The 20,461-nt window shown below is 49.5% G+C and overlaps 1 protein-coding gene and 1 pseudogene across 2 annotated transcripts; one reads left to right on the top strand and one right to left on the bottom strand.

Moving 5' to 3' along the window:
- The first annotated feature begins 2,603 nt into the window (after positions 1 to 2,603).
- LOC307105904 (mitochondrial mRNA pseudouridine synthase RPUSD3-like) lies at positions 2,604 to 3,606 on the top strand (annotated as a pseudogene). The gene has a single exon. The product of its transcript is annotated as a mitochondrial mRNA pseudouridine synthase RPUSD3-like (transcript).
- A 9,480-nt stretch (positions 3,607 to 13,086) lies between these two features.
- LOC307105881 (intestinal-type alkaline phosphatase-like) lies at positions 13,087 to 17,804 on the bottom strand. The gene is made up of 11 exons (XM_079781804.1): positions 16,500 to 17,804; positions 16,305 to 16,421; positions 16,076 to 16,191; positions 15,729 to 15,903; positions 15,472 to 15,644; positions 15,068 to 15,202; positions 14,898 to 14,970; positions 14,650 to 14,784; positions 14,372 to 14,563; positions 14,035 to 14,151; positions 13,087 to 13,953 (listed from the first exon to the last, which is right to left on the bottom strand). The coding sequence occupies exons 1-11, from the start codon at positions 16,582 to 16,584 to the stop codon at positions 13,658 to 13,660; spliced, it is 1,614 nt and encodes a 537-aa protein (XP_079637930.1). The 5' UTR covers positions 16,585 to 17,804; the 3' UTR covers positions 13,087 to 13,657.
- Between the last annotated feature and the right edge of the window lie 2,657 nt (positions 17,805 to 20,461).

Below are 20,461 nucleotides of genomic sequence, written 5' to 3'. Positions count from 1 at the left end.
CCACCCTGCACCAGGCCAGGTGTTAGGTTCAGTGTGCCCACTGTGCTCCAGGGGCTCTTTGACCCTCACTAGGTAAACTTGGGTGAGTCTCCTCTTGAAATCCTTAACCTACCTGCTTTAGGTAGTGGTTCCTGGCTTTATTTGAGTTGTTCTTTCTATTTATTATTATTTTTTCATTGATTTTAGAGAGAGGAAGGGAGAGAGAAACATCAATGTGAGAAACATCATTTGGTTGCCTCTTCCACATGCCCTGACTAGGGATCGAACCCGCCACCTTTCAGTGTACAGGACAACTCTCCAAACAACTGAGCCACACCGGCCAGGGCTATTTGAGTTGTTCTTAACTGGCTCAAAATAAAAGTTAAAATTAACGTGGGAAATTGTACCTCCAAGGCTGACAAGCCCCATGACAGTCAGCCTCCCTTCAAGTACTCAGGCAAGTTTCCTGTGCAATTTGTACGAAGCCTCGACTTGAGAGTGTTTACAGAAATGTGGAGAATTAGATGAACGTGATAGCAGCTTAAGATGGGCAACCAAGGTCTCTTTAGATACCGCTAAGCTATGTTTTGTGCGCTTGATGGGAAAAATCAGGCTCTGGAATGGAATTGGATGAATGGGACACTAACCTTGACTAGAAAATAGAAGTCTGTACAAGGAGCACAGGTAAGCTTTCCTCTGTCCGGGAATTTAAGAGAATTTTAAAGACTGTTTCTGAACTGTCAGATAACGTTTTTTTTTCTCTTCAAGGAAGTTAGCAAGAAACTTTTAGAAACTGTCTCTGAACTAAAGAAGGCTTCTGAGGCTGCCCAGGGTCCAACACCCCACTTCACCCTTCCTCTACCTGCCCGCTCCTTTCTGAGCTCCCTTTTCTGGGCTTGCCTGCCCTTTCTTCACCTCCTCTTCTCTCCTCATTACTACCACCCTCTACTGGCTTAGGGGAAAGTAAGAATTAAAAGACAGAACAGAATAGGGCTAGAAAAACAAACAAACAACCCACACAAATCATTGTAGCTCTGCTTAGAGAAAAGCCAGTCTCAGGATGAGGGGAACCAGCAATAATTTGCTCTCATGGACTAAAGCAGAATTAAGGAATCTAACTACAGATTTTCCCGATCCTCTTTAAGACCCTTTTGGGTTTGCAAAAGAATTTCATTTAATTGTTAGAATATATGATCCTGGATATTCTAACCTGTTTCAACTAATACAGCTACCAGTTTCTGAGAGCAAAGCAGCAGAATAGCTAAGTAAGGTCTGCTGGAAAACTCCTATAGAGGATTTTTTTAAAAAACAGAGAAACAGGCCAAGAAAAATGCAGGGAATTAAGCCCACTGGCTTCACCAAGCCACCCCTGAGATTCCCCCTTACCTCCCCCTCCCCCCCCGAAAATAGATTGGATGAAAATCCAACAATATCAATGAAAACATACTTGATTTATTTGAATGTTTTGAAAAAAGTTTCAAACAACATTCAGGATCGTCTCCAGACAGTTTTAAGGAACATCAGAATGGTCCAATGCTTATCAGCATTTCTGGAAGGATTAGATGAGGAGCTTGTAACTCTGATGGAACAACATGAATTAAACTGGTCAACCACATATGTTAGCAATTCTGATAAACTAGCAATTTTGGCCCATCACTTATTTGAAACGATTCAAAGGCAGAAAAGGATAAAGCTACTAAAATTATGAATGTACAGCTCCAGCAGCTAAGCAATCAGGTCAGACCTCCCCAAAGGACTTTCCAATGAGGTCAAAAGAGAGTCTCTTTTTACTGTAAAAAGCCATATAGTCTTAAGGAAAATTGTCAAAAATTGAAATGGAATTTAGAAAAAAAAAAAGGCGGGGGGAGAGAGAGGACCAAGCATGGAGCTTCTCTAAGGGTTATGAGAGGGTGTTTCCCCTTCTTCTTACCAATGCTTTATGAGAAATTGAAATTACCCCCAGGCTAGCATCAACCCATGAACCTGGAGGTCACGGTTCGATTCTCAGTCGGGGCACATACCTAGGTTGCAGGTTTAATCCCCAGTCTAGGTGGGAAGCAACTGATCAGTTTCTCTCTCACACTGATGTTTCTCTCTCCCCGCCTCCCCACCCTTTTCCTCTCTCTCTAAAAGGCAATAAAAACATATTCTCAGGTGAGTATTTTTTTTTTTAAAAAAGGTATTCCCAGACATCCTGTGGTTCTAAATCCATGTATCCTATTATCAGCCATTCCTGTGGATTGCCAATATTTTTCATAAGATCTCTGTGGTGCCTTCTTCGGCATTCCTGCAGAAAAGACAGTCAATAGCTCTTTACCATCACCTGGGGGAGACCTCCCATTTACTCAGACTGTAATGTGAAGGGAGATACGGAAACCCACCCATTTTTCTCAGATACTAAAGGCTGATTTAAATTATGTTGATTTTCCCGGAGACTGAACCCTAATCCAATAGGTGGATGATTTAGTTTTATTCTCTAGGACATAACTAGACTCCCTAAAGGACACCATTTACTTATGACAGCAGCTGGCTATAAAATAACATAACGTCTCAAAAGACAAGCTCCAATTCTGTTTGCCTCAAGTGACGTACTTGGTGGTTTGATATTAAAGATGGGATACTAGATGGGTGGCTACTGGGTTTGGGGCCATGTCTTGGGTAGCTGGTGGCAGGGCCAGGGGTCCGCTCAGCCCGCCCGGTCGCAGGCTTTAGCACCGAGGCCCGGCGTCAACTGCAACCTCAAGGCTCCAGCAAACAATCGATCGATCGGGGTCCCTGGGAAACCAGTCCTTCCCAGGGCTGCTGCAGCCAGAGAACCTCAGTAGGAGGAGCTGGTCGATGTGCTGACGGCATCTGTGATGGACCAGAAAGGACCACTAGTGACGAACAAGCCACAGGGTCTTCCGGTGACAGGAAAACCAGGAGAGCTGACATTGCTCTCAGTGCTGCCCCAGCTGAGCCCGTCCCTGGGGCTCCGGGAGCAGGACCCCAGGTTGTCCGAGCATCTGGGAAGGAGACCTCTGGGCTTGTACTCCTCTCCGGTTGTCCCAGACAGCAAGCCGCCTCCAGAAGTCTTCGCCCACTCACGAAGAGCCACCTACTGGGCTATCACTGATGGGATCCCGGCTACTTCTGAGGGGCAGACCCCAGCAGCTCTGAAACCAGAACACGTTGATGGTGTTGGTTTCGCAGTTCCAGTGAAGTTCCCGTCCCGAAAGGACATCCTGGAAGGTGTCAAGAGGACCCTAAGCCACTTCGTGTGGTGGCCACCAGCTCTGGCTGTGCTCTGGTCACAGTGTTCCCTGGTCAGCTACAGGCACACATGGTACTACCGCTCTGCCCTGTGCTCGGGGACCACGGGTCTGCAGCCCGCGTGGGCACTGTCCTGGGCCAGCACTTTCTACTGCCAGCGGAGAGCACAAAACCCCAAAGACAGGTCCTGGATGAAGCCTCCTCGGGCGCCTCCACCCGAGGCCTGCCCAGGCTGCCCAGATGCCCTTGCACCTTCACCTGCGCTGTTTCCACCTCCCAGGCCCCAGGCCCAGGGATGCCCCCATAGAGCTTTTGGCACCTTTGTCCTCTTATTTCTCCAGGACCCTACAGTGCCTGGGGCTCCACCAACAATAGTCCTTCTGTTCCTGCTGTTCCTACTGGAAAGTGGTGGGCGTGGGGGACGACAGGCTGGAGGAAAATGAGCTCAGTGCACAACGTGCGGCAAGGTCTTGGTTTAGGGCTCTGTGGTTGGACTAACCTAAGATCACGCCCTGGCTAGGCACTTGCTGTGTGGTGTTGGACAAATAACTTCACCTCTCTGGACTTGAGATAATAAATGTACCTAACTCATAGTATAGTTTTGAGGATTTGCTGGGAAAGTAAAAAAAAAAAAAAAAGTGGGATACTAATTAACCCTGAAAGACTCAGATGACTCCTAGCCTTTCCTCTGCCAAGAACTAGGAAACAGCACAGGGGCTTTGTAGAGATATCTGGACACTGTCACAACTGGGTTCCAACCTTTTCATTAATGGCTCAACCTCTACATGCCACATTGAAATCAGATGGACTTGATCTCATTGAAGTAGAAGGGAAACAAAGTATAGGAGCTCTAAAGGAAGAATTATCTGAAGCTCCAATTTTGGGACAACCTAATTATAAACTTCCTTTCTTCCCTTTTACACAGGAAAATAAAGGAAATGCTTTAGAAATTCTAACTCAGAAACACGGAGAGCGTCATAGCTCTTTAGAATATTATAGTGAGCAATTAGACTCAGTACCCAACGGGCTCCCTCGCTGCCTGAGGGCCACCTCTGCTGAAACCAGGTTATGCAAACAAACATTTAACCATTTATGTTCCTCCTTATTCTGTCAAATCTTTGCTAAACTCTCACCATTACTCAACTGGCTTCTTACCTGCTTTCTACACCTAATATTACTTTTGTTCAATGTAACAGTCTTAACCCAGAAACTTTACTACCTTCTTCACAGGATAGAAACACTGACCACCTCCTTGTTCCTGGAAGATATACCAGGTACAGGAAATTCCCATTGATAATGCAGACTTATTTTTGATTACAGATGGATCTTATCTCAAAGACAAAAAGGAACATAACTCAGCCAAATATGCAATAACTTTCAGGTGGATATAATGGAAAGTTCTCATTTAGCTGAATTAAGATCCGACCAACAAACCAAATAAATTGCTCTAACTCGCCCAGCTGGTGTGACTCAGTGATTGAGCATCAACCTATGAACCAAGAGGTCACGGTTCAATTCCTGGTCAGGGCACGTGACGTACTTGGTGGTTTGATATTCAGTACCTATCAATCCCCAGTGGGGGACATGCAGGAGGCAGCTGATCAATGATTCTCTCTCATCATTGATGTTTCTCTCTCTCTCTTCCTCTCTGAAATCAATAAAAAATACAAATAAATTAAATTGCTCTAACTCAAGCTTGTCAGTTGGCCAAAGACCAAGTAGTCAGTATTTACACTGACAGTCACTGTGCCTTTGGTGTAGCTCATGACTTTAGAAAGTTATGGAAGCAACAGGCTTCTTAACTTCCGTAGGGGTAGTCTATAAAGAATGGAAAACAGGTTGAAGAATTATTAGATCACATACAGCAATCAAGACAACTGGAAATAATCAAGATTCCTGGACATTCTAAAGCTACCAGCAAACAAAAAGAAATCATTTAGCTGATGCAGCAGCTGAACAAACAGCAGTAAGCAATCAAATTATCTGGACCCAAGAATGTTCTTTGCTCCCTGCTAATAAATGATTCTGTTTTTAAAAATAGATAAATTGTAGATGATTCATTTCACAGCGCACTTCCAGGAAACGCAGACTTCAAAGACCATGGCTTACAATCAGCAGATTTTGTCTATTGGAATAGACAAAAGCCTCTCTCCAATCTCATTAGAAAAGACCAGATCAGGTGTTACTAATGAATCCATGTGCAACTAAACCTTGTTTTTTTTTAGTTTTATTGTTGTGTGCAACTCAACTTAAAGGGGTTAACTCATGGATTCACATTTCTCATCGAAAAAAGGTTCTGCCCCTATCAGATGTCCACTTGCCTGCACCTAAAACAGACATCAGACTTCTCTAGGATGAGATGCTGCTGACAACAGACGAAGAGAGCGATCCCAAGACATTGACAAGGCCTGTGAATCTCCAGATTGATATTGCACTCAAAATCCATTTTTTTGATTGTCTTTACCTGTCTACTAATCCTGTATAATAAAACCCTAATATGCCAATCAACCGAATGGTGGGTGGATCGCACTGACCACCAGGGGGCAGATGCCCAATGCAGGACCCGCCCCCTGGTGGTCAGTGTGCTCCCACAGGGGGAGTGCTGCTCAGCCAGAAGCCGGGCTCACAGCTGGGAGAGCAGCAGTGGTGGCGGGAGCCTCTCCCGCCTCCGCTGCAGGCGGGTGGTAAGGAGTGCGGGGTCCCAGAATGTGAGAGCCCCGGATTGCGAGAAGGATATCTGACTGCTGGCTTAGGTCTGATCCCCTCGGGCCTAAGCTGACAGGTGGACATCCCCCAAGGGGTCCCAGACTATGAGAGGGCACAGGCAGGGCTGAGGGACCCCCACCCCAGTGCACGAATGTCATGCATTGGGCCTCTAGTAATATTATAATAGTTATACAGTGGAACCTCGTTTCTCAAACTTAATTTGTTCTGGAAGGCTGTTCGAAAACCGAATTCTTTTTTCCCATTAGCAATAATGTAAATTGAATTGATCAGTTCCAGACCTCCTAATGATTCCCTGTTTTAACCTTTCTTATTTTCAGTACCTATCTATTATACTGTTTAATCTACAAATAAGCACTTTAAAAACAAAAAGGACATGAGCTGTAAATGAAAATTTAACAAAAAGGAAAGGAAATGTATAGTAAAAAATGAAAATGTAACACAAATTATAAGTAGCAACAAAAGAAAAAAATACACACAGAAATATTCACAGCATACTGTCCTGAGATTTTTACAGTGGTAAACTGATTCATATTCACACATTTTCTCCTGTTTGTCACCTGAGAGATGCATGACTGATCATACAAGTATCAGCATGAAAAGGTTGTAAGGTTGAGAAGCGAATTATTGGAGAAACGAGGTTCCACTGTACTTATTCTTTTGTTCTATACAGCTCAACTGTTTATGATTACTGAAGATGTACTAGTATAAAATAACTGTTAATACTCTTTATGGCTTATGTAAATGTTACACTAGATGCAAAATACAGAAAAATGAGACAGACCCAAAACCTAGGACCACGATAGGTCACAAGATGGAAATGATCCAGAGTGTTTTTCACAATGAAGGCCATACAACCTGACTGCCTTCCATTTACCTGCCCATTTCTTTGGGGAAAATTTGGCCTCAATTCACATCCCACAGTTACAGTATTGCCCCATCCTCAATGGCCCACCATTTCTATAAGGGGGTGATACTGAGACTTCCTAGGAATGAGTCTTCTGAGCCCTGTAAGACCCACTACCCAACCAAAGTGTTAATCATCAATGCATTCTTCAGACTGATTTATGGCCACAAGGGGTAAGTGCAGGCTCATGTTAGAAATCCCTGGAGTTTTCTACTGCAGCAGCTTCAGGGTGAGCAGAGCCCAGCCAGTGAGGTGTCCTGCTCACAGTTACAAGATTGGGTGTGACCATGAAAACTCTCCAGACAACCAAGAACGAGTTGTCTTGATGGCAAAGTATGGAAAAGGGCTCGTGTGAGTTTTCCTTCTTCTTTCTAACTTCCCTCCTAATTCAAGACCAAGGTCCTGACATGTCTTGAGTGACAAAAGCTGTCAGTCTTAGGCCCCCAATAAGAACCTTAAAAAACACACTTTCCATGTGTCTGCCCCCTCAAGGTAAAGACAATCAAACAGATGTTAGGAATGTTCCCATGGACACCTGACTTGGCGGCCAACAATGTGTTTGACAATACACCCCCTCATACCTACACATTGAAGTAACTTGGAAGCAGAAACTATTATAAAATTTAGATAGCCCTGGTCAGGTAATTCAGTTGGTTAGAGCATTGTCCCAATATGCCAAGGTTGTAGGGTAGATCTGTCAGGGCATATACAAGAATCATTCAATGAATGCATAAATAAGTGAAACAACAAATTGACATTTCTCTCCCTCTCTCTCCTTTCCTCTCTCTAAAATAATACATACCATAAAATTCACCCTTTTAAAGTGCACAGTTCAATGTTCTTTAGAATATTTGAAGTTGTGTGGCCATCAACACTAATTCTAGAATAGTCTATTTCTAAAATCTGTCGAGTTTTAAAATGTAGGGCTACCTTGTTTTTGTGTTTTTGTGTGTGTGTGTGTGTGTGTGTTTTAATATATTCTTATTGATTTCAGAGAGGAAGGAAGAGGGAGAGACAGAAACATCAATGATGAGAGAGAATCATTGATTGACTGCCTCCTGCACTGGGGATCGAGCCCCCAATCTGGGCATTTGCCCTTGACTGGAATCAAACCCAGACTCTTGAGGCTGCAGACTGATGCCCTATCCACTGAGCCAAACCGTCTAAGGCAGGTTACCTTGGGTTTTGAGTCCATTTATGAAACAAACATGTGGCACCTTCCCACAGGTGGGTAAGATCAACTGACTGACAAAGGGAAGATAAATACTGTATTTTCCGGCGTATAAGACGACTTTTTAACCCAGGAAAATCTTCTATACACCCAGTCGTCTTATACGCCGGAAAATACGGTAGTAGCTGGATTCTAACACAACCCTTTGCACAACCTGTGGATGGAGTTCCCAGTGAGTGAGACGCTCAGTGAGCCCAGCTAACGATGCCCTTCTTCCATTGCGCTCCCATTCTTGTGACAGCCACTGAAATCCAGGATTGGACTAAGCTGCCCTGACACCCAGGCCTTCGAGGTGATGGTAGGGTTAGTCAAGATGGTAGAAGCATGCTCTATCATCTCAGTATTTCCAGTCAGAGCCAAGTGGTTTTCTGCACCTTTGTCAATGGATAAATAAATTTGTAATTCTGTTAAAATGCATTGGAAAATATGGTTGATTTCACCTTTCTGGGATTCTTTTAAATGTTCCCTCTGGGTGGGTTAGATACTCAGGAAGTGTAGCTATACTGGAGTGGGTACCCCAGAATGTTGGCCCTGGGATGGAGGTCAGACAAGTTTGTGTCCACATCTCCCCTCAGGGTTCCTGGCTTCTGCTTCTGCCCTCCTCCCTCCAACAAAAAACAAACAAACAGAATATAGTCTCCCCAGAGTAGCCAGGATTTCATATATGTATATACCAGAGGCCGGGTGCACAAAATTCAGGCACGGGGTGTGTGTCCCTCAGCCCAGCCTGCACCCTTTCCAATCTGGGACCCTTCGAGGGATGTCAGACTAACCGTTTAGGCCTGATCGGGCCTAAACAGGCAGTCAAACATCCCTCTCACAATCCAGGACTGCTGGCTCCCAACTGCTTGCCTGCCTGCCTGCCTGATTGCCCCTAACCACTTCTGCCTGCCAGCCTGATCACCCCCTAACCACTCCCCTGCCAGCCTTATCAATGCCTAACTGCTCCCCTGCCAGCCCAATTGCCCCTAACTGCCCTTCCCTACTGGCCTGGTCCCCCCCCAGCTCCCCTCACCTGACAGCCCGATTGCCCCTAACTACCCTACACTGCAGGCCTGGTTGCCCCTAACTTCCCTCCCCTGTAGGCCTTGTCCCTCTCAACTTACCTCCCCTGCTGGCCTGCTCACCCCTAACTGCCCTCCCTTGCCAACCTGGTTGCCCCTAACTGCCATCCCCTGCAGGCCTTGTCCTTCCCAACTGTCCTCCCCTGCAGGCCTGGTCCCTCCCAACTGCCCTTCCCTATTGGCCTGATCGCCCACAACTGTCCTCCCCTGCTGGCCATCGTGTGGCGGCCATCTTGTGTGTTGGAGTGATGGTCAATTTGCATATTACCTTTTTATTCTATAGGATACTCTTTATTGTTGAGAATATTACAGATTAAAGATGTCCCACTTGCCCCATTGTCCCCTTCACCCAGTTCCCACCCCAACCCAGACCTTCACCACCGTATTGTCTGTGTCCATGGGTTATGCATATATGCCTATAAATTCTTTGGTTAATCTCTTCCCACACCCTCTCATACCTTTCCTCGAGATTCGTCAATCTGTCTCATCTTTCCATGTCTCTGGTTCTATTTTATTCATCAGTTTATTTTGTTCATTAGATTTCTTGTTCATTTATTTTGATTTTTAGATTCAACTGTTGATAGATTTGCATTTATTGTTTATATTTTTCATTTTTTATTTCTTCTCCTCCTCCTCCTCCTCTTCCTCCTTCTCCTCCTCCTCCTCCTTCTGCTTCTTCTCCTCCTTCTTGACAACCCTTTAATATTTCATGTAATACTGGTTTGGCGGTAATGAACTCCTTTAGCTTGTCCTTGTCTGGGAAGCTCTTTATCTGAGCTTCAATTCTAAATGATAGCTTTGCTGGATAGAGTAATCTTGGTTGTAGGTCCTTGCTTTTCATCACTTTGAATATTTCTTGCCATGCCCTTCTGGCCTGCAAAGTTTCTGTTGAGCAATCAGCTGACAGTCATATGCGCATTCCCTTGTAGGTAACTAACTGCTTTTATCTTGCTGCTTTTAAGAGTCTCTCTTTGTCTTTAACCTTTGGAATCTTAATTATGATATGTCTTGGTGTAGGCATCTTTGGATTCTCTTGTTTGGGACTCTCTGTGCTACATAGACTAGTAAGTCTATTTCTTTCACCAGATAGGGGAAGTTTCCTGTCTTTATTTCTCCAAACAGGTTTTCAATATCTTTTTAAAAAAATATATATTTTATTGATTTTTTACAGAGAGGAAGGGAGAGAGATAGTTAGAAACATCAATGAGAGAGAAACATCGATCAGCCGCCTCCTGCACACCTCCCACTGGGGATGTGCCTGCAACCCAGGTACATGCCCTTGACCGGAACCGAACCTGTGACCTTTCAGTCCACAGGCCGACGCTCTATCCACTGAGCCAAACTGGTTTTGGCAAGATTTTCAATATCTTGCTCTCTCTTCTCCTTCTGGCACCCCCGTAATGTGAATGTTAGTACTCTTGAAATTGTCCCAGAAGCTCCTTACACTATCTTTATATTTTTGGATTCTTTTTTCTTTTTGCTCTTCTTACTGTGTGTTTTTGCTTCCTCATATTCTAAATCATTGATTTGATTTTCAGCATCCTCTACTCTACTGTTGATTCCCTGTAAATTATTCTTCATTTTAATTAGTGTATCCTTCATTTCTGACTGGACCTTTTTCAAGTTTTTGAAATTCTCACTAAGATCCTTGAAAGTCTCACTGAGTCCCTTGAAGCTCTCATTATAACCATTGTTTTGAACTCTGTATCCAGTAGTCTGCTTGCTTCCATTTCATTTAGGTCTTTTTCTCCAGATTTTTTCTGGTCTTTCATCTGTAACATTTTTCTTTGTCTTTGCATTTTGGCTGCTTCCCTGTGTTTGCTTCTGTGTATTAGGTAGAGCTGCTATGTCTCCTGGAATTGGTCGAGTGGCCTTGTATAGTAGGTGTCCTGTAGGGCCCAGTGGCTCAGCCTCCCCAATCACCTGAGCTGGGCACTCTAGGTACACCCCTGGGTGGGCTGTGTGCGCTGTCTTGTTGTAGTTGAACCTTAATTGCTGTTGGTGTCACTGGGAGGAATTGACCCCAGGCCAATTGGCTGTGAGGACCAACAGCGGAAGAGCTGTTGTGCAGAAGACACCCCTATGGAGTAGGACTTGCTTCAGTGGGGCTTTGGTGCTCAAGTCTGCCCCTTGAGTGTGTCACTCATAGATGTGTAGAGTTTAATCTGGTATGGTCTGAAGCTCTCCACCAGTTACACTGGCTCTGGGCCTCCTGGGAGGTGCAAAGTCAATCACTGCCTGTGCCCTGCCTGGGACCACCCACACAAGCAACATAGTGATCTGCAGATGGCTCCAGGTGCCCAGGAGAGGCCAAACTGTGATCCAACATAGGCTGCTGCTGTCAGGCCTGGGGCCACTTATTAAGAGGTATGGGACTTGCTGGGTCCAGCTGCTACTTGTTGAGGGATTTTAGGAAAGTCTGAAGCCTGAGCCAGGACAGGCTATTCATAGGGAAAAGCTGCTGCTAATGATTTGGGTGGTGCTGCAAATTGGGCAAGGCAGAATCTCAGGGAATCTCCAGGGCAGGGCCAAGAGTGGGCCAGGCTGATGGAGGCTCAGATATGGCGCCTGCCAGTCAGCTGTGTCAGGGAGAGGTTTCAGCGTAGGAACAATGACCTCTGTGAGCACTTTTGTCTGGGAGAAAGCTGCCCACCCCCGAGTTCTTGCCCTGATGCCAGACAATTTAGTTCCTCCCAGGTTACATGTATGTCTCTGGATCCTTTCAAGCTGCTGCCCAGCGCTGGAACTCAGAGGGAGTGAGTCTGAGTAAGTCTGTGTGCTGGCCCTTTAAGAGGAACTGTCTGGTCTCCAGAAGCCTCTGTGTCACTCAGCCACAATCGCTGCTGGTTTTTATAGCCTGAAATTATGGGGACTTCTCTTTCCAGTACTGGAAGCCTGGGCTGAGGGGTCTGCCATGGGAATGGGACCCCGTGCTCCTCATAGGAGGCCTTCACAGCCAAGACATCCCTCTGAATTAAAAAACAAAACAAAAACAAAAACCACCACATGAGGGTCTGGACTAGCCCATTCTGCACTTCTGCCCCTCCTTCCCATCTCAACATGCTTTCTTCCTTAATTCCCTCGTTGTGTGATATGACCTTATTCAGTCAGATTTCAGGCATTTCTGAATGATGGTTGTTCTGTTACTTTAGTTGTATTTTTTTTAAATCCTCACCTGAGGATATTTCCCCATCAATTTTTAGAGAGTGAAAGAGAGGGGAAAGACAGAAATATCTATGTGAGAGAAACACAATTGGTTGCCTTCTACAGAGCCCTGACCAAGGTCTGGACCAGAGAGGAGCCTGCAACCAAGGTATGTGCCCTTGACCAGAATCAAACCCGGAATCGAGGCCCTTTGGTCTGCAGGCCTATGCTCTATCCACTGAGCCAAAACGGCTAGGGCTTAGTTGTATTTTGATGTGGTTGTGGGAAGAAGCGAGTACCATATTTACCTATGCCACCATCTTGGTCCCTCCCCACATATGCCAGGTTGATATTTTCAAAAAAGTCATGTTATGTCCCTGCTCAAAGTCACACTCTGGATGAAGTTTGAGCTCTTTCCCCATTCCTCCTTATCCCTCATTTCCCCCATCCAACCCCCAACTCTGACCCAGCTCTTGGTCTCAAAGTCACTTGCTGCCACAGGGCCCTTGCTAGCATTGCTGAAGCCCTCCTGCCATCAATCTTGGGCACCTGTCTGCTCCTCAGGGAGTTCCTTTCTGCTCCCTGATCTCATCTGAGTTATCTTCCCCTCTGACTCACACACTCTGTACCCCCACATACTAATTTTTCTTTCAAGAACACATCAGAACTGGCATTACATTGTAAAGCAGTTTATTTTAGTTTTATATGTGTCCCTCCCAGAATAGAGGCCCCTGGATGCAGGGAATCCCCTGTTTACAAATATATGTCTAGTGCCACATGGCCTCAGGGTGGGGCAAGGGCTGTTCCTTGGAGCTCTCCGCCAGGATGGGCATTGGGAGGTGACCACCTCAGTAGCTTAGTGACGGGGGCCAAACTCCTCTCCTCTCTGTGTCCCCATCTCCTCTGTGAAATGGTACCACTGTGGCCCTAGATGAGGAAGCCCAGGGCTTTATGTCAAAGGCACCGGGTGTACTGGGCCAGGAAGTAGCCATAGGACAGGTTGTAGGGTGACAGGAAGCTGTCCCTCTCCTGGACACCCCCTTACTCCCCACATGCCAGAGTCCTCAGGTCCCACGGTGCTACGAAACTTCCTTGGCAGTCAAGGTCGGGGGCTGCGAGTCCAGAGCAGCTGGGAGAACCTGGAGAGCTTCAGGAAGCCACCACCTCAGCCTCCAGGGTGCCCCAGTCCGGCCCTATCCCAAGGTGGCTGAGTGGGGGCAGTGCACCGCAGGGTAAAGGTGAGGCCCTGGGAAGCTTGGGGGTGATGAGGGGGAGATTCAGTATTGGCAGTAAGTGGCCCAGAATTGGTGTAGGGCCCCTGGGGGAGGTGGGCCCCCAGGGTGAGGGGTGGGGCCATCAGGGCTTAACGGTCCTCAGCAGCAGCAGCAGCAGTGCCCCAGTCAGCAAAGTCAGTGAAGGGCCTGCTGAGGGGCCTGCTGACGGCTCCGAGTGCTCAGCGGGCGGAGTCAGGCCGCAGGCGGTGTAGGGCTCCAGGCAGGCGGCGAAGGCCATGACATGCGCCACCATGCTCTGCTCCTGCACCCCGTGCATCAGGTGTGCCTGCGGACCACGCGCGAACACCGCCACGTCCTCGCCAGCGTGGGTCTCGGACGGCAGGGGCACGGCCGCCTGCTGCTTGTAGTTGGGGTCCCCTGGACAGATAACGGGGAGTCAGGTATGGTTGGCACCCTCCCACGAGTTCCCCCTGCCTGCCCGCCCACTGGTGCACTCACTGCTCTGGCTGTCACGAACATCTGACCGGGAGCCCCCGCTGACAGCGAAGCCGGGGCCATTGCCATAAAGGATGGAGGTGTAGGCCTTGCCATCTGTTGCCTTGTCAGGAGCCAGCCCTGCGGGGAAGAGGGGACCCATGATGGCACCAACACAGCTCTGCAGCGCCCCCTGTGGGCTAAACCCCAGCACTGCTTGCCAATTCAATATTTAATCCGCACAAGACCCTGCAGGGTTATGGCTATTATGACCCCATTTGACAGATGAGCAAACTGAGGCTCACAGCATTTTCTGCCTCCTAATTGAGGAAGCAGCGCCTGCCACTCTCCCCAGACCTACCGAAAATGGAGCTGCCACGCAGAGGATAGGCACCAAAAGTGAAGACGTGAGAGTGGTCAGCGGTGACAAGGGTCAGTGTGTCCTTCTCGCTTGTGAGCTGGCTGGCCCTGTTAATGGCGTCATCAAAACTGACAGCCTCGGTCAGTGCGAGGTAAGCTGTGCTATCATGATGACCATGATCAATGCGGCCACCTGCAGAAAGACCATGGGTGGGTGGTGGGGAACCTGCCCTGAATCCTGATCTCCCTCTGCTCAGTGAGGGGGTGCCACTCACTCACCCTCCACAAAGAGGTAGAAGCCCCGGGGGTTCCTGCTCAGCAGACGCAAGGCGGCCTCTGTCATCTCCTTCAGGCTTGGGTCCTGCTTGGTGTCTCGTTGGGCCTCATAGTTCATGTCCCCTGGCTCAAAGAGGCCTGTGGGGAAGGGGACCGGGGTGACGGACAAGCTGTGGAGGGGGGTCTGTGCACACATGCGTGTCCAGGGACCCGGGGACAGGGCAGGAAGGTGGGGAGGAGTGGGTCGTTACCCATGAGGTGTGTTACGGAGGGGTCCTGGGACGCCTGAATGAGCGCTGTTCGGTTCCACACATACTGGGCCCCCTGGCAGGGACAGAAGCAGGCCTCAGCCCACGGCTCTACCACCAGCAGCCCTGCCCTTGTCCCTGCTCTGTCCCCTGCACCCACGAGCCCCTGTCACCTCGTGCTGGGCCTGCCACTCCTGAACCAGGTTCCGCATGTCCAACCTGATTCCGTTCTTTGAGACATCACCAGGGTACTCAGGGTCTGGGGTCCACATGGGAAACATGTACTTGCGGCCTCCACCCAGGATCACCTGGAGCCAGAGGAGTAGGGCAGGTGAGCTTGGGGCCTGCCTGGCCCTTTGCCCCCTGAACAAACAATCTCTAGGTCCCCTCCGCCCCCAACCAGGTCTGTGGCGACAGCCTGGCTTGCCTGTACCTTCTACACCACCAGCCCACGTGCCCAGAGACACTGCCAGGCCCCAGGCCCCAGGCCCCAGGGCTCAGGCTGTGGGTTGCCTTAGACTGTGGCCAGCGTGGGGCCCACCCCCTCTGCTCAGGTCCCCACTGCCCCATGACCCACATCAATGTCCATGTTGGAGATGAGCTGCGTGGCAATGTCCTGACAGCCGTCCTTCAGCGCCTGGGCAGGCATGTCTGCATCCGAGTACCAGTTGCGGTTCACCGTGTGCGCGTATGTGCCGGCTGGCGTGGCGTGCTGCACCCTCGTTGTGGTCACCACCCCCACTGACTTCCCTGAGGGTGATGGAGGTCAGGTCAGGGTGAGCCACTGTGCTCTCTGGGCCCGACCCCTGCCCACTAGGCTGGCCCCAAGCCCACCTGCTTTCTTGGCCCGGTTCATCACGGAGATGACCTCGTTGCCACGTGTTGTGTTGCACTGGTTATACCGGGCTGCTGCACTCACACCAATGGTCAGGAAGTTGGTTTTGACACCACACAGGAAGGCTGTAGCCGTGCCTGCACTGTCTGGTACAAGTCTGTCCACATTGTACGTCTGGGGATAGAGACACCCTCAGCTCCTCTCTGGGACAGACACCCGGATCATGACCAGACCCTGGGCCCCTAACTCAGGCCCCAACCCTTCATGGGGCCTTCCCTCCTACCAGGCTCCCTAGGCCCACCCCACCCCTGTGGTGTGGAGCACCCTGAGGCCACCCAGCCCTTACCTTGGCCAGAGCCATGTATGGGAATTTGTCCATGGCCAGGGGGGTCTCAGGTCCCAGCTTGCCATTCATCTGCCCCTTTAGGATCCGAGCTGCTGTCACCGTAGACACCCCCATCCCTGAAGGAGTAGAACCCTGTCAGGTCTGAGTCTGCAGGCAGGGCTGTGTCAACAGGTAGCCCTGGGTACCAGGAATGTGGGGCTCTGGGAATGGACATGCCGTGCACACTCACCATCCCCCAGGAAGAGAATGAGGTTCTTGGCGGCGGTTTGGATGGGCTGCAGCTTCTTGGCGGTGTCCAGAGCCTGGGCTGCCTGGTGGTTCCAGAAGGCTGGGTCTTCCTCCTCAGCTGGCCAAGGGGAGAGGGCGGTCAGGTCAGCCTTGGGGGAGCGCCCCATGTGTGGGCCCGCTGGGAGGGGCCCCTTACCTGGGATGAATCCGAGGGACAGCTGTATCCTCAGGCCCAGCAGCAGCAGCAGCAGCAGCAGCAGCAGCTCGTGGGCTCCCTGCATGCCTGTGGGATGGTGGGCCAGCGAAGGAGCTGGGACTGCAGAGGGGCCGGGACCTGGTGAGGCTGGAACTTGAACAAGGCTGAGACACCAGGGCACCAGCTGTAGGGCAAGCTCTTTGGGCTTAATCAGGGGAGGCCTTCAACCCTGGCTATAAAAGGCTTTGGGTCCCTCCCAGTGCCCCAGGCAGCCACCCTGAGACAGCCCCTCCTGTTTGTAGGGTGTGACAGCCTTGGGGCAGGGGTCCTGCAAAAGGTGGAGCCATCAGCAAGGAGAAGCCCAGGTGTCTCCCCAGGGTAGGGTGGGGCTAAGAGGCAGGTGTCCTCTGGGCGAGGAGCATTTGAGCGGTCCTGATTGGGCTCCCCCTATCCTCTGCTCCTACAGTCCTGGGCACTGTCACTCCTTAGTTCACCTTATCTGTTCAGTATTTCCTTGAGCCAGTTGGGCCCAGGCTCAGTTCTGAGTGCTGAGGGAGGTGGGGTGCAAGCACAGGGTTTGGCTTCCTGATGTCGTCCTGCCACCCAGGTGGCTTTTCACCAGGCTTGGCCTGGGCAGGTGAACAGGCACTGGGCTACTTGTTAGGAGCTGCGGCCCAGAGTCTTGTTCGCTGGAAAAGTGTGGGTGGTGGTGACAACAGTGGGGACCTGGTCTGTGTGTCCAATTACCCTGGGCTGGGCCAGCCTTGCAGTGTGTGTGTGAGAGACAGGCCTGTAAGCCAGGTAAAGGGGAATAGGCAAACTGAGACAGAGTTAAGCAGCAGTTTGTAGCCATCTGGTAAATCCTGTCTTCTCTACACCAAGGGCACTTAAGAGTTTGCACTTCTCCTCCCCAACCAGAGGGTAAATAGCTTAAACCATCCTACTCAGGGAGACAAGTAGCAGAAATCCAATTAGTGCCATTTGGCAACTACACCCTAGGATCAACTGGGTGAAAGGGATCAATCTCATTTTTATCCATGACTTAAAGCTCTCGAATATTCTATTTAGATCCTCCCCTAAGCCCTCTCCTAAAGGCGAAGCCCTTACAATCCCCTCAAAACAAAGGTCCGGCCTGGCTAGGAGCTCACCTGGCCTCCCCCACCTCTTTCTCCAAGGCATGCATCTCCTGAACTCTCAGGGACCCCAGGAGGCTCACAACCAGGACCACAGTGGGCCGTGGCAGTTCGTCCCAGAAAAATCTCCAAGGCCCCCTTTTCTCTGACTTCTTAGGGAGCCAAAGTAGCCCAGCGTAGGCCCTTTCCCTAGGCCCGTGGTCGGCAAACTGTGGCTCGCGAGCCACATGCGGCTCTTTGGCCCCTTGAGTGTGGCTCTTCCACAAAATACCACGGCCTGGGCAAGTCTATTTTGAAGAAGTGGCGTTAGAAGAAGTTTAACTTTAAAAAATTTGGCTCTCAAAAGAAATTTCCATCGTTGTCCTGTTGGTATTTGGCTCTGTTGACTCATGAGTTTGCCGACCACTGCCCTAGCCCTTCCTTGTTTCATTGTCCCCAGCTTTAATAAACGTCCTCTAAAATTCACCTGGACTTGTGTTGTGAATTTTTCTTGCATGAATTCAAGAACCCACACACTACCTGTCGGCCCTAGGCAGACCTGCTTGGGCCAGGTACCCTGTCCGGTAACAGGTGTGCCTTCAGAGGGCAGGCGGGGTGGGGTCCTGTGCCCTGTACATGATGTTGTTTGCTCCGTTGGACAAGGGTTTGGAGCACAGGCATGAGTCTGCTCTCCTCTGATCAGGAGCGTTCAGAAGCTTTCCTCCCACCCAACAATCCTACCTTTGGGTATGAACCCAAAAAGAACTGAAAGCAGGCTCTTTAAGATATAATTGCACCCCCATATTCATAACAGCACTATCTTTTATTTTATATTTTATTGATTTTTTACAGAGAGGAAGAGAGAGGGATAGAGAGTTAGAAACATCGATGAGAGAGAAACATCGATCAGTTGCCTCTTGCACACCCCCTACTGGGGATGTGCCCGAAACCAAGGTACATGCCCTTGACCGGAATTGAACCTGGGACCCTTGAGTCCGCAGGCCGACACTCTATCCACTGAGCCAAACCGGTTTCGGCCATAACAGCACTATCCATAACAGCCAAAGGTGTGACGGGGCCCAGGACAGGCTGCCCCACAATATTCCACGGTGACCTAGTGATTATTTCCAACTGCAGTCACCTGGGAGGCAGCAGGAGCAGGATGAGGCCTGACTCTCCTCTGCGTCCCTGAAAGCAGGAGGTAACATCCTGCCTCCCCGCTCCCAAGGGCTGACACAACCTTATCACAGCTGGGAATCCGGAAGGAGAGGGCTGTGTCAACAAGCCTGTCCCGCCTAGCCCAAGCCCTGCTTACATTCCTTTTAGTGAGCAGTGACTTTCTCTGTCTGGTCAGTTTCTCACAAATGTGTTTGTGCAAAAAACATAAAAAGGTGCCTGGTTCGAACATTTCTTGAGCCTCATTTTCTGACCTGAGCATCTCACTGTGGTTCTCCTGCACATGTTTTAAACTGGGTTTTCTCCTTGAGAACTTATCAGAGCCTAAATATCCTCATTTGTGTCCCAACATTGGGTTTTTGCAGGGTGAACTCCGAGGCTGTTTAAAGAGCATGCCTCTGCTCCCAGGCCCGGAATCGGCCCATAGAACTGTGGTAGACAGACATGAGCAGAGCCAGTGTGATGGGCCAGGTACAGAAGGTCACCAGGGCAGAAAGCTACACGCGCCCAGCAGCGGATAACTGTAGGGTGTGACCTCACCACCAGCGTGGCCTTTCCTCCCCTAGCATGTCCATGGTCATGTGGTTTCAACCTCTTGACCTTTTCATAACATTTACACCTCAGTTGTATTTCAGCTATGGGCCCAAAAAAGCAATGAAACCAGACCAGCAACCCCATGGCTGACCTCAGGACCAGCTGCATTGAATCATGGCCCCCTGTGCTGGCCAATCAATCAGTGGAGGCCACAACTCCAAAAGGACACACCTGGAAAACTGCTGAATATTTTATTAAGATCTTCCTCTGGAACCTCTCTAAAATCTCCACCCTTAAAACCCTTAGGATGGGCCGAAACCGGTTTGGCTTAGTGGATAGAGCGTCGGTCAAAGGCAAGTACCTTGGTTGCGGGCACATCCCCAATAGGGGGTGTGCAGGAGGCAGCTCATAGATGTTTCTCTCTCATCGATGTTTCTAACTCTCTATCCCTCTCCCTTCCTCTCTGTAAAAAATCAGTAAAATATATTAAAAAAAAAACACCCTTAGGATGGAGGACCCAGTGCTTTCTCCCAGTGCCTCTCCTTTTCCTACCCCACCCCCACCCTCAGGCCTGTTACCATCACCTTCCTCACCCCCAAGCTCCTAGGGCCCTTCCTTTGCCTCCGTAACTCATTTCCTCAGCCCATCTCTTAATTTTATAAAGAAATGTTCTCTTATAGTTTAAGTCTTGGCTCTGAATTCTTTCCTAGCTAGAACTCAAGTACGGAGGTTGCTGAACCCGGGTCCAGTCTGACCCCACCAGTCAGACACCTGGTGCCGTTCCTGCCGCCTACAACCGAATGCTCTCTCTGCGCTGTCTGATTTCTGTTGATAAATAAACTAGAGGCCTGGTGCACAAAATTATACACTGGGGGGGGGGGGGTCCTCTTGCAGTCCGGGACCCCTCTCTCCTTATCGCCCGCCTGCTTGCTGCTCCTTAGTGCTGCTGCAGAGGCAGGAGAGGCTCCCGCCACCACCGCTGAGCCCGCCAGCCATGAGCCCAGCTTCTGGCTGAGCGGTGCTCCCCGTGTGGGAGTACACTGACCACCAGGGGCAGCTCCTGCATTGAGCATCTACCCCCTGGTGGTCAGTGCTCATCATAGCGACCGGTTGTTCTGGTCATTCTGCCGTAACAGTCAC

This window comes from Cnephaeus nilssonii, assembly GCF_951640355.1.
Source record: "Cnephaeus nilssonii genome assembly, chromosome: 10".
Taxonomy (NCBI): domain Eukaryota; kingdom Metazoa; phylum Chordata; class Mammalia; order Chiroptera; family Vespertilionidae; genus Cnephaeus; species Cnephaeus nilssonii.
This window is presented reverse-complemented; position numbering and strand designations above follow the sequence as displayed.

Coding starts and splice junctions, on each gene's coding strand:
- LOC307105881 (XM_079781804.1), bottom strand. CDS start 16,584: ATGCAGGGAGCCCACGAGCTGCTGCTGCTGCTGCTGCTGCTGCTGCTG. Junction 16,192..16,304: donor CATTCTCTTCCTGGGGGATG/GTGAGTGTGCAC, acceptor CTACTCCTTCAG/GGATGGGGGTGTCTACGGTG. Junction 15,645..15,728: donor GAACCGGGCCAAGAAAGCAG/GTGGGCTTGGGG, acceptor CATCACCCTCAG/GGAAGTCAGTGGGGGTGGTG.